Source organism: Echiichthys vipera, assembly GCF_963691815.1.
Source record: "Echiichthys vipera genome assembly, chromosome: 15".
In the NCBI taxonomy this organism is placed as follows: domain Eukaryota; kingdom Metazoa; phylum Chordata; class Actinopteri; order Perciformes; family Trachinidae; genus Echiichthys; species Echiichthys vipera.
The window spans coordinates 2,236,983-2,251,132 of record NC_139840.1 but is presented as its reverse complement, the minus strand read 5'-3'; the positions used below and the strand labels follow the sequence as shown (position 1 = coordinate 2,251,132).

At 49.7% G+C, this 14,150-nt stretch overlaps 1 protein-coding gene across 1 annotated transcript in view; it reads right to left on the bottom strand.

Annotated features, from left to right (window-relative positions):
* The window catches only part of myo10 (myosin X), a 141,863-nt gene that overhangs the window by 53,554 nt on the left and 74,159 nt on the right, over positions 1-14,150 (bottom strand). The window contains exons 5-7 of the mRNA XM_083928079.1: positions 1,080-1,214; positions 862-986; positions 93-106 (exon numbers count right to left, since the gene is read on the bottom strand). Coding sequence (XP_083784205.1) covers positions 93-106; positions 862-986; positions 1,080-1,214 — 274 coding nt within the window. The remainder of the gene's footprint in view (positions 1-92; positions 107-861; positions 987-1,079; positions 1,215-14,150) is intronic.

Below are 14,150 nucleotides of genomic sequence, written 5' to 3'. Positions count from 1 at the left end.
ACACACACACACACACACACACACACACACACACACACACACACACACACACACACACACACACACACACACACACACACACACACACTCACCTTTTCTAAGAGGTCTGTGTTCAGAAAAGTGTCGGTCAAGGAGCTCAACAGTTGGAGACGTGACTCTGAGGTCACATGGTTCAGAATAAGAGAATCAGAACGCAGCCAAATGGCCACTTTAGGGCGCACTCCCACTGTGCCTCCGTCCCGTGCCCCGTGCTTTAGGGTCCTTGTCCCCCCCTCCAGGCCCGTTTGTACTCACACTACCTGGGCCTCGGAGAATGCTTCTTGCTGCCTATACGTCATCACGCCGTAACACGTCACACGCATTGATGACGTCATGGCGATGCGTGGCTTTGTTTCCAGATCTTTCCGTAGACCTCAGAGTTTTTGTGCGTCTTGTCGACTGTTTTTGAATCTTTTCATCGACCAAATCTGCAGTAAACACTCCACCTCCACATCACACCAACGTGAACCTTTCACCGCCATTGTTTTAAATGTCCGTGCATGGTCCCTCCTTCTTTTTTCTACTTCCCAACAGGCGCACAGGAAATGACCTCAGAACCGCCGTAGGCCTCGTGCTCGTACACGTGCGCACGCTCGTGCTCGTACATGTGCAAACGTGCTTTACTAAAGCCCACCTCTCCCAAACGGGCCGTGGACGGCACCAGTGTGAGTGCAACCGTACCTCTCCTAGACGCGGTACGGTTGCACTCACACTGGTCAAACGAACCAGACTTTAGCCATGGAACCTGTTTGGGCACGGTACGGAGGCACAGTGGGAGTGCGCCCTAAGAGCGCGTGTTTTCTTAATTCATTGAAAGGATACAGTCGATGATCCTGCCTCCCTGGATGTTTCCCTTCTGGCTGAAATGCAGCTGGACGAACTTCCCAAAGCGGCTGGAGTTGTTGTTGTAGACGGTCTTGGCGTTCCCGAAGGCCTCCATGATGGGACTGTGGGGCAGACGAGGAGCACGGTGAGGAGCCAGGCGGAAAACTCCGGACACTCTCTTACAACATTAAACAGTTACGCATGAATGAAATCACCTGCTCTCCAGCAGCGCCTCCTCCACCCGCGACGTCCCGTCTCTGGACGACACCTCCAGGGAGTGCTGGCTCATGGCCGACAGGAACTTCAGGATCAGTTTGGTGCTTTCGGTTTTGCCAGCGCCGCTCTCTCCACTGAGGGGGGGGGGGGGGGGGAGAAAACACAGCAGAGGTTAGAATACCCATCTTTTTTAAAGTGCCCTTGAGCAAGGTTTTGATCTACCTATCACAGAGAGGGGGGAGTAATGGAAACGCTGCATTCGTGTGGTGTCGGAATAATTGGAAAAATGAGTTGCAAACAGGGAAAATTCACATGAAAGTCACGCGGGGGCCGTGGTCGATGGCGAGAAAGAACCGGAGACTGATCTCGACGTGTTGTTTAAACACTCTGAGCAATAAAACACAACACATCTCTTCCATGTTGTTCCTCATTACGACTTTAAGCTCATGAACGCACCAAAGTCTGAAGAACGGCTCCCAACTCTGGAAATGGGATAATCCGAGGAGCACCTGAACGCACCAAGACTCCAGGAACATTTATCCCTATTTCCTTTATTTGTTTCACTTGTTATTGAACATAATTATATAAATTGTATTATTTTTTATTGATATGTGAGTATTTTTTTGTATTAGATTTAAATGTTTCAAATGTTTTAGGGCGTAACCGCTGCAGTAAATGAAGATAAACACTTGTGTCATGAGTACAGCAACCTTTGGGGCGGCAGTAGCTCTGTGACTCGGCTGGGAACCGTAGGGTCGCCAGTTTGAGTCCCTGTGTGGACCATGAATGGAGTGTGGACTGGTGGCTGGAGAGGTGCCAGTTCATCTCCTGGGCACCGAACGCCCAACTGCTCGGGGCGCCGATCCCTTGGCAGCCCCCTCGCTCTGACATCCCCCATTGATTGCATGTATATAGGTCCTGTTTGTGTGTGTGTGTGTGTGTGTGTGTGTGTGTGTGTGTGTGTGTGTGTGTGTGTGTGTGTGTGTGTGTGTGTGTGTGTAACCTGTTTGCTGGATTAATAAAGTAATAATACTTCTTCTATTCTTTAGACTCAGGATGGGAGCAGAGAGTGAGAGTCAGCAGGGTGGAGGTGCCACTGTGTCACTTCACCTGCAGGTCGTTCGTGCTACAACATTAAACTCAACACACACAACAGAAACGGGGTCGGAGGTGAATGAACCGACAGAGACTGGGCGGCTGTGGCTCAGTGGGAGAGTGGGTCATCCACCGTTCGAGAGAAGTGTCCTTGGGCAAGACACTGAATCCCGAATTGCTCCACGTGCTGCGCATGGGTGTGTAAATGTGGTGTGAATGGTTAAATTAGACGGTCTGAACCGCACAGGTGACATTTTCTCCCATGCAGCTGACGGCATCATGGGAAACATTCAGGGGAACAGTTCTGAGGCTCCACCACTAGAGGGCGCGCTGGGCCCTGCTGATCAGACATGAGAGAGCAGGGAGGCAACAACAGCTGAGCCCTCAGAGTCACCGGCTGCTGGAGGGGACGCCGTCAGGCTGCTGGAGGGGACGCCGTCAGGCTGCTGGAGGGGACGCCGTCAGGCTGGTGGAGGGGACGCCGTCAGGCTGCTGGAGGGGACGCCGTCAGGCTGCTGGAGGGGACGCCGTCAGGCTGCTGGAGGGGACACGACGCCGTCATGCAGGCAGGGCTCCTCTCTGCTCGCTGTGGGTTTCACTACAGTTTCACACGTCACGCCACCTGACAGGCTCCAACGGCCTGTAACCACTGGTGTCCCGCGTCACTCTCATAACCACTGGAGGCTGTTTACACTGACTGACTGACTGACTGACTGACTGACTGAGTGTGTGAGTGAGTGACTGACTGACTGACTGACTGACTGACTGACGTAATAAAGCAGAAACGTACTTTTCTTCTCTTCCACTTCAGCGATAGATTCATGATTTACCTCCTAACACAAAAAGCAGAAGTGGGAGATTATTAGACGCCAAACTTCCAACGCAGATAAAGTTCTTGAATGAAGATCAAAATGATTTACTCCGACACGGACGCAGGTACGACCCAGCAGGAGGATGGTTTAGAGTTGCAGGAGTTTTCTCTTCATTCTAGCTTCAAGCTCTATAGGATTTTTATTCCCATTTTGTGGAGCGTGCATCCAGTCATGAGCCTCGTCAGCTTTAAGGTTAATATGTCTAATTCATTATAAAGAAGAAGAAGAATTCCTTTATTAGTCCCGCAACAGGGACATTCGATTTTTTCAGTCTATTATTACTCGTTGCACACACACATGCACAAACAGGACCTATAAACAGGACAGGACAGGACGCCAGTCTATCACAGGACACATAGAGACGAACAGAGACAGACAACCATTCACACCTACGGGTGATTTAGAGTCATCAATGAACCGAACACCTGCACGTCTTTGGACTGTGGGAGGAAACCGGAGAACCCGGAGAAAACCCACGCAGACACGGGGACAACATGCAAACTCCACACAGAAGGGCCCCAGGTGGGGTTCGAACCTGGAACCCTCTTGCTGTGAGGCGACAGTGCTAACCACTCGTTGATCACATGATAAAATGATTTGTTATGAGAGACGTTTAACCACTGCTCGCTTTAGCTGCATGTCATCAATAAAGTTGGCCTTGAATGTTACGCATGAACCCATGCAGGACGATCGGCCGTGCCCCCGCAGTCAGTGGCACATTCCTGATGGACAGAAAACAGGAGTGCGGATAACGTAAACTCTCGGGGTGTCTGGCTACAGCTCCAGACGTGACCGAGTTGCACATGCGGACAGATGTTATGATGGGACGAGCTGCAGTTTACGCTCATGGAGACAGAAATGTGAAGCTGCTGTTTAAAACATCAACATGTCGTTTTAATCCTGACACACGGAGTAATTACCGTTAACAACCAAGAGCACGGAGGAGATGGTTGGGGTCTTGTACCTCACACCAGTGGAAGTGTTCGAGACATTCAAGACCAAGGTAAGCTAAACCTACGTTGGCCTTCGCTCTGGTGTTTGAAAGCAGCTCTGAACCTTTAAACCCCTACACCAAGCTAATCTGCCCCAGCTGTACTTTAAGACGAATGCTAACATAGCATGCTAACGTGCTAATGTAAAATGGTAAAACCTGTGGATGTGAGCGGCGGAGAGATGCAGGTTATTCTACGTCTGCATACAGAACATGTACAGAAGACTGTAACCTAGAAAAAATACTGAGTGTCTCCAAACCCATCTGTGCTCTTTGTCTGTTTTCTGCCATAAAGAAAGAAAGAACTGTGTTTGTGAGCTTGTTGGGATGTTTTCTGCCCCCTAGTGGCCAAAACACACCTTTCTAGTCTTCTGACTACTCAAGGAGCTTTCACAGTGTTTGTCACATTCACACTGATGGCTGTGGACATCTACAGACCATCTAATCTAACCATTCACACCACATTTACACACCCATGCGCAGCATGAGGAGCAATTTGGGGTTCAGTGTCTTGCCCAAGAACACTTCGACATGTGGACCAGAGGGAGGTGGGGATCGAACCGCCAATCTCTTGAATGGAGGACGATCCACTCTTCCACTGAGTCACAGTCGCCCCTGTTCTATCTCTGTGTGTTTGTAATTCTATTTCTATAAAGCTCATATATATATTTTTGTATAACTAACTTATTTTTTCCATCTGAAATGTAACGTACCTCGACACATAAGTCTTATAAACGTATTGATGCCTCAGGGACGTGTCTCTGTCTGAGTTCCTCCTGCTCCAAACGTACGCAGAACTTATATATGAGTTCAGCAGAGCGCGGGATAAGACTTCATTACAGCTGGAGAGAAACAGTCAACTGAAACACAGGGACGGGTCTCAGCAGTGGCTCTCTGCAGCAGCGGGTCAGACTTTCTTAAAAGGATTGGATCTTACTTTAAAGGGCTCGGTGTGTGTAACTCATTTAAATAGCTTAGACTACAGTGATGGCCAAATCTGAAAGGGCCTGCTAAATGTAACCCAGCTACAAGGACTCTGGCTGCATGCCAAACAATGACAGACACACACACACACACACACACACACACACACACACACACACACACACACACACACACACACACACACACACACACACACACACACACACACACACACACACACACACACACACACACACACACACACACACACACACACACACACACACAACTAAACAGCACCCTGCCTTTATTCTAATCCCTGGCTCTCCACATGCTGTTGCCACCCAAGGTAAAAACCCCCACTGGCAGGAAGGAGGGAGTCGTCTGCGGAGAGACTGAGCGTGTTGGACAAAACTGGCCTCACAGCTCTGGACCTCACCCAGGCCTTTTGTACCGAGGAGCCGAGCTGCAGACTCTGTCAGAGAGAGAAAGAGTTTCTGAGCAGCTGAGAGTGAAACTGAGACGAAAAGAGAGGAAAGAGAGAAAAGAACAAATCCGTCTCAACGTCATTTAATCTGGTGTTGAGTCTAAAAAGAACTTTCTCACTAGAAAAAAGGGAAATGATCTCATCAAACTACTTCCTAGTTGAAGGCAAATATAAAAGATTAAGATTAAATTACTTGTTAAGACGGGGTAAACTCAGGGCGCACTCACACTGTCCTTCAGCACCGGACCCAAACACCAAAACAGGTTTTTCTGGGTAGAGCCTAGTGCGTTTGACCAGTGTGAGTGCAACCGCTCCGCGTCTAGCTGGCCGTCCACGGCCCGTTTGGGGGAGGTGGGCTTTTGTAAAGCACGTTTGCACATGTACGAGCACGAGCGTGCGCACGTGTACGAGCACGAGGCCTACGGCGGCTCTGAGGTCATTTCCTGTGCGCCTGTTGGGACGTAGAAAAAAGAAGGAGGGACCATGCACGGACATTTCAAACAATGGCGGCGAAAGGTTCACGTTGGTGTGATGCGGAGGTGGAGTGTTTACTGCAGATTTGGTCGATGAAAAGATTCAAAAACAGTCGACAAGACGCACAAAAACTCTGAGGTCTACGGAAAGATCTGGAAACAAAGCCACGCATCGCCATGACGCCATCAATGTGTGTGACGCGTTACGGCGTGATAACGTATAGGCAGCAAGAAGCATTCTCCGAGGCCCAGATAGTGTGAGTACAAACGGGCCTGGAGGGGGGGACAAGGACCCTAAAGCACGGGGCACGGGACGGAGGTACAGTGGGAGTGCGCCCCTACAGTCTGCCAGGCTGCTCTGCAGGTGTTCTGCTACACTGACAGAACTATTAAAACCTAACAAGTCGATTAGTCACACACTCACAAGAAGAACTGAAGCCCACGGACACTTGCAATATTGTTTTTGAGGATGCTAACGTTGAACTGAAATAACACATCAGAGCTGAGACCGGTTTGGGGACGGGGTATCGTCAGAGGAACGAGCTACATGGCTAAGCTACCAAGGGCCCGTTACCAAGGTAAGCTAAACCTACGTCGGCCTTCGCTCTGGTGTTTGAAAGCAGCTCTTAACCTTTAAACCCCTACACCACACTAATCTGCCCCAGCTGTACTTTCAGACGAATGCTAATGTAGCATGCTAACGTGCTAATGTAAAATGGTAAAACCTGTGGATGTGAGCAGCGGAGATATGCAGGTTATTCTATGTCTACATACAGAACATGTACAGAAGACTGTAACCTAGAAAAAACACACTGAGGGCGCACTCACACTGTCCTTCCGCACCGTGCCCCGTGCTTTAGGGTCCTTGTCCCCCCCTCCAGGCCCGTTTGTACTCACACAACCTGGGCCTCGGAGAATGCTTCTCGCTGTCCATACGTCATCGCGCCGTAACACGTCACACGCATTGATGACGTCATGGCGATGCGTGGCTTTGTTTCCAGATCTTTCCGTAGACCTCTGAGTTTTTGTGCGTCTTGTCGACTGATTTTGAATCTTTTCATCGACCAAATCTGCAGTAAACACTCCACCTCCGCATCACACCAACGTGAACCTTTCACCGCCATTGTTTGAAATGTCCGCGCATGGTCCCTCCTTCTTTTTTCTACGTCCCAACAGGCGCACAGGAAATGACCTCAGAACCGCCGTAGACCTCCTGCTCGTACACGTGCGAGCGCTCGTGCTCGTACATGTGCAAACACGCTCTACAAAAGCCCACCTCTCTCTGGTCGCAGTTATGCGCGGAGCGGTTGCACTCACACTGGTCAAAGGCACTAGGCTTTAGCTAAAAAAACGGTTTTGGCCCGGTGCGGAAGGACAGTGTGAGTGCGCCCTTAGTGTCTCTTCAGTCCAACAAACTCCAAGAATCCAGTGTGAACTCACTTTCAGTCACAGAGACTCGGCCTCACTTCCTCATAAATGCCTCAAATTTATGCGAGACCCAAAACAAATACTGACGAAACAGTACTCCGCTCGCCTCGTGTTGCACCCAACACAAACATGGATACCCAAACATGTCTCCTTCCCATCATGCTCTCCTCCTGTGCTGTGATGCATTCCTACCTTTGGCCACAGTCGAATGATTAAACCGACTCTCATCGCGGACGGCAGAGTTAAAGCCGGCCAAATCCCAGGAGAAAACCCTCTCAGGTATGTTTTTGCAGGGCTTTGCCGCGGGCCTGTTGTGACTCCACATGCCTGAGTAATTAACGGGGCTGAGGAGTCTTGAGTTTGACCTCACGTCAACCTCCGGGGTCAGGAGGTCAGGGACGAACTGCTGGGTCGGGGGTGTTGGCTGTGCAGGATGACGCCTCGAAGCTTTGTCATTTAATCCGATCTGGGCTGTTTTGGACACAACAGCAGCCACTTAAGACAATATCAACCTTTGCAATCTGTATTTTTGAAAATGAGAAACATTTAGACATTTGCAGCAGCTTCAAGTCAGTAGGAGATTGTATGTTTTTCATTAAACATTGAAACAACTTTCAACAACTGCCGGGTCCTGAAAATTAGTATTGACTGTCTAGTCAGACGTGCAGTCTCTTCAATAATCACATATCTTCTGATATGAATTCAAATGTATAGGATTTAAACAACATCAAGCCCCGCCCACAGCCACTTCCTGTTTGATCCAATCAGGAAGCTCCGTCAGCGTCAGTTCTCTGAGTGTCCACTAGGGGCAGGTTTCATAACAGAGCAGTTTCTCATTGAGCCCCATGTTAAACAGGCCGTTTACACAGCATCATTAAACCTGTTTAAGGACAAAAGAACATTCTAGTCTGTGTGTTTAGCTCAGATCTCCATGACAACACTGAGGGGGAGGGGCTAGTTTTTATTTTATTGGAGGTTAAAGTGTATGAATAATTAGGGGCGTGGCCTCTTGAGTGACAGCTAGCCTCTGGCCCTCACTTCTCCTCAGAGGTAAACGTCAGCCAGATGGACGTACGCCCCTCCCCCCAACGTCACATACATGCCCTTTTTTGGTCAGAGGAAATGAGGCGGAGTCAAAGTCTGACAAGATGGAGACTCCAGTAGGCGAGGCGAGGTCCTCTAGGAGCCAAAACATGTGCTAAAGTGTCCTCTAGGAGCCTAAATGTGTGCTGAAGTGTCCTCTAGGAGCTAAAACATGTGCTTAAGTGTCCTTTAGGAACCTAAACATGTGCTAAAGTGTCCTCTAGGAGCCAAAATGTGTGCTAAAGTGTCCTCTAGGAGCCAAAGGCCCAATTTCAGGAGCCCGGTCCATATTCAACAGAAGGATCCAGAGAACAAAGAGTTAGTGAGCGGCTCGCTCCATAGCTGCTCATCTCATCCGTGGAAGCCTCCATGTTGTTTACACTCAACAGTCTCTTCTGTTTCACTTCAATCCACCAAAGAAACCAACGCTGATTGGTTCAAACTGCTCAAACTTCTCCAAGTTTTCTCCGCCGCACGTTACCAGACTGATCTGAGAGCTCAGAGATCAGGATGGACTCAGGGGGTTAGGGATTTGCTCCCATTCAGACACATTTGTGAGGGGGTGATCAGGTCCGGCCTACTGCACCAGGTCAGTTTATGCCAAAGGTGTTGGATAGGGTCGAGTTCAGGGCTCGGTGCAGACCAGTCAAGTCCGTAAAACATCTTGCTCATGGAGCTGGTTTTGTGCACGGGGGCAAACACAAACTGTTGACACGAAGATGGGAAAGCGCTGTTGGCTAAAACACCACTGTATAAAGCAGCATTAAGGAAAAACAGCCCCAAACCAAACAAAAAAAATGCTAATTCTGTCTGAATCTCCTGTTTATTGCTTTATTATCGAGGGGAAAAAGCTGCACCGGTGGCATTTGCTGAGCGCAATCAAGGTTTGGACGTTTTCCAGTGACTTCGTTGGCGGTTGAGAACGAGTTCTTGCTGAAATCTGCAGCAAAAACACGACGGGGGGGTTTCTGTTAAAGCGGCTGCACGCGGGCAGGTATCAGTGAAAACGCAAAGTGGCATTCATGAGCATTAATGAGCATTAATGAGCAGATGTCTTGTGTTAGAGCTGGGTTCTTCCTCCTCCTCCTCCTCCTCTTCTTTTACACCAGCTCCTGTTTCAGCCGCCTCCCTTAGCCTGGATCTGATTACCCACAATCCCTCAATCCGACGAGAAAGCTTCCTGCCGCGCCTCAAAGTGCCAGCTTGCAATTTATAGCTCCTCTTGTGATCGTTGTGTACGGGTGGAGGGGTGCTGCCGTGTTACATGTTTTATGAGGGTCCGCTCTCAGATGGCTTTGGTGTTTTTGGGGGGGAAAGTGTGTGTGTGTGTGTGTGTGTGTGTGTGTGTGTGTGTGTGTGTGTGTGTCGTCATTGTGAACCAGACCACGTACTGTGGCAGCTGGACGGTGACTCAGTGGTGAAGGACTCCTCCACCCACAATCTAACTTTAGGTAAAAAACACACTGTAAAAAGTCAGGGGCGTGCTTCATGAGGTAAAGGTTTGAATCCACGTAGACCGTACGGCCTCAGACAGGGGCGCTCTTCATGAGGTAAAGGTTTGAATCCATGAAGACCGTACGGCCTCAGACAGGGGCGCTCTACATGAGGTAAAGGTTCGAATCCCTGTAGACCGTACGGCCTCAGACAGGGGCGCTCTTCATGAGGTAAAGGTTTGAATCCCTGTAGACCGTACGGCCTCAGACAGGGGCGCTCTTCATGAGGTAAAGGTTTGAATCCATGTAGACCGTACGGCCTCAAACAGGGGCGCTCTTCTTGAGGTAAAGGTTTGAATCCATGTAGACGCAACCAAGTTTGCATGTTCTCCCCGTGTCTGCGTGGGTTTTCTCCGGGTTCTCCGGTTTCCTCCCACAGTCCAAAGACGTGCAGGTGTTCGGTTCATTGATGACTCTAAATCACCCGTAGGTGTGAATGGTTGTCTGTCTCTGTTCGTCTCTATGTGTCCTGTGATAGACTGGCGTCCTGTCCAGGGTGGACCCCGCCTCGCGCCCGATGTCAGCTGGGATCGGCTCCAGCCCCCTTGACCCCGACAGGGACAAGAGGCTGAAGATGAATGAATGGATGATGAGTGCAGCCACATTTTCTAATAATGTTGATTATCTAATTTAAACGTCTTTAAAGAGAAGTGGAGTGGAGTCTGGATCCCCCTCTGGCCTCAGGGCGTCACTCTGCTGCAGCTCCACTGGTGCAGAGGGGGGATTAGTGCCTTGCTCGAGGGTAACAATTAACAGCTGATTAACAAGTGAGAGGCAGTAAAAGTCAAACCAGTGTTTCAAAGTGACACTTTCTCTTGGGGTCAAGGAGAAGCAATGATCTCTAAATACACCGTTTTTTGTTTTTTTTAAAGGTTGAACATTAAAAACAACATTTTGACTTTATTTAACAACAGCGTTTTATTTGATTCAGGCATAAATTGAGGGAATTAATTTAAATTTGGTTTGCTCACAAGTTGCAGACAAGTTAAGACGACTTTTATTTATTATATTCAAAAAGATCTGCTTACAAAAGCAGAAACTTCCCATAATAAACTGCAACGACTTGTGCTTACTCCAGGTAGGGAATGAGTCCTTACCCCAAGTAAAGGAGTTCAAGGACCTCAGGATCTTGTTCACGAGTGAGGGGACGATGGAGCGTGAGTTTGGCCGGAGAATCGGAGCAGCGGGGGCGGAGCTGCAGTCGCTCTACTGCACCGTTGTGACCAAAAGAGAGCTGAGGAAGGAAAAGCTCTGGATCTACCGCTCAGTCCTGGTTCCTACCCTCACCTGTGGTCATGAAAGCTGGGTCAGGACCCAAAGAACCAGGTCCAGGTCAGGACCCAAAGAACCAGGTCCAGGTCCAAGCGTCTGAAACGTGTTTCCTCAGGAGGGGGGCTGGAGTCTCCCTTAGAGAGAGGGGGAGAAGTTCAGCATCCGTGAGGAACTCGGAGTAGAGCCGCTGCTCCTTAGCGTTGAAAGGAGCCAGTTGAGGTGGTTCAGGATCATCTGGTAAGGATGAACCCTGGGCGCCTCCCTAGGGAGGTGTTCCAGGCACGTCCAGCTGGGAGGAGGCCTCGGGGAAGACCCAGGACCAGGTGGAGAGATTAGATCTCCACACTGGCCTGGGAACGCCTCAGGATCCCCCAGTTAGAGCTGGTTAATGTGGCCCGGGAAAGGGAAGTTTGGGGTCCCCTGCTAAAGCTGCTGCCCCTGAGACCCGACCCCGGATAAGAGGCTGAAGATGAGATGAGAGATGAACTTGTGCCAATTTATGTGCTTTAGTCAAGTCAAGTCAAATTTATTTATATAGCACATTTTCATACGACAAGCGATTTATTACTTTATTACTTTATTAGCTACCGTAGATGTGTATCGTATGTGTAATTTCCCAGCTTGGGATGAATAAAGTATTTCTATTCTATTCTAGTTCTTCTTTTCATAAAATGCTGTTCATTTAGGTGAAATGTAAAGGTTTCTTAGGGCCGAAGCGTTCATACCTAGTCTGGAAAGCAGGGCTCTGCAACCCGCGGCTCCTCAGCCCCTTTTCAGTGGCTCCCTGTAGCTTTGCCAAAAAATGATCTAGACAAAGTGAAAATAACGTGTTTTTTTTGCAGAGTGTACCGGGGAAAACCTGTGATCTTGGAGGTGAAAAGATCTTACGTGAAATCAAAAAAACAAATAGATGCAAATGTCTAAGAACAACATGGCGCCCACCGTGCGAAAATAGTGTTTCGTGGATATTAATTTGCTTTCACATGATGATTGCTCACCTGTGTGCTTGATATGTGGTGATAAATTAGCAAACAACCACAGTTTAAGGACGGGTAACAAAGCCAGGTAACAGTGACTACATATAAACCTTTATAAGCTGTGACATCAAATCTGTTCATCATAACAAAAGCTATCTCAGGACACTTTACAGCATCTGGTGGAAGAGTTGCCTCTTCCACCAGATGCTGTAAAGTGTCCTGAGATAGCTTTTGTCATGATTTGGCACTGTAAATAAAGTAGAATTGAATTGAATTGAATAGAAGAAGCCGTCATTTCCCTTCCTCCTCCTTCACAACAGCAGTGAGACCAGGTTTGACTTGCATAACGCCGTCAAGAGACGACGTTTCCAACCTCAAAATACTCTGGTTCAGGAGAGCAGTGTGTGTCTTGGGAGGCTCCCTGTGTCATTGACTCTATTCTAACACACAGTAAAGCATCAGGTTGTGTTTTCGCTGAGACAACAGTTAAAGGTCACGCCTGCGGTCTGTGGCGTGTCCTCTCCGGCCTGCAGGGCTTCATGGAAACACTACGCAACCCCGCAACTGCTGGTTCTCTTTGTCTCGGAGCTACAGATTCTGCGGTGAACTAAGTGCTTTCAGAACAGACGCATGCACAGTTTAAGGAGGGAATGAAACAGGATCTTTGTGAAAAAGTAAGAAGAGACGGGCCCGCTGAACCCTGGAGGGACGTGTGGCTGCTGCAGCAGGACTCAGCAGGACTCAGCAGGACTCTGCAGGACTCAGCAGGACTCTGCAGGACTCTGCAGGACTCAGCAGGACGGGGACGAGCACAGAGCAGATCTGTGGCAGAGATACGTGTCCGGGAACAGAGCGGCAGCATTGTGAAGCTCAGCGTCTTCTCCCACGACAATATGAGATGTTTGTGTTTACGCCTCGCCGGGTTGCGTGTTCTTCCCACTTGACCAACATCCTGCCAGACAAACCAGCTTCTGTGTCCGAACAGCAGGACGAAGGCAGCTCACACCAGAGGACAAGCGAGGGGAGACACGTGTCACTGTTCTCTGCTTAATTCTGCTGCTGCAGCCGAGTCTGCCGAAGGGTAACCCTGCTCCTGATCCTCTGAGCTTCTCTCCTCTCTGTCTGTATCATTCATGTCTCATCAATGCATGTTACTGATTCAACTTCTTCCCCGGAGTTGTTTGTGCTTTGTCGTCTCTCAGGTCTCTGCTGATGGTGGTGGTGCCTGCTGCTGAGGTCCTGTGTGTAGGTCTCTGCTGATGGTGATGGTGGTGGTGCCTGCTGCCGTGGTCCTGTGTGCAGGTCTCTGCTGATGGTGGTGGTGGTGCCTGCTGCCGTGGTCCTGTGTGCAGGTCTCTGCTGATGGTGGTGGTGGTGCCTGCTGCCGTGGTCCTGTGTGTAGGTCTCTGCTGATGGTGGTGGTGCCTGCTGTCGTGGTCCTGTGTGCAGGTCTCTGCTGATGGTGATGGTGGTGGTGCCTGCTGCCGTGGTCCTGTGTGCAGGTCTCTGCTGATGGTGATGGTGGTGGTGCCTGCTGTCGTGGTCCTGTGTGCAGGTCTCTGCTGATGGTGGTGGTGCCTGCTGCTGTGGTCCTGCATGACGCTTGACACGCATCGCCATGACGTCATCAATGCGTGTGACGTGTTACGGCGTGATGACGTATAGGCAGCAAGAAGCATTCGCCGAGGCCCAGGTAGTGTGAGTACAAACGGGCCTGGAGGGGGGGACAAGGACCCTAAAGCACGGGGCACGGGGCACGGTGCGGAACTACAGTGTGAGTGCGCCCTTATACGGTGCTTGACCTGAGAGGCCTGGACTCCTTTCCTTTACTCTTCTGTACTTTGATCTTTCCCATTTAGCTCTCAGATCCTCACAGGACTGAAGAAAGTCACGTATTGCGGATACCTCGATGAGCGCGACCTCAACCGTTCCCACAGAGTCAAACACTGGGATGTTTCCTGCATCCTAAATCTGG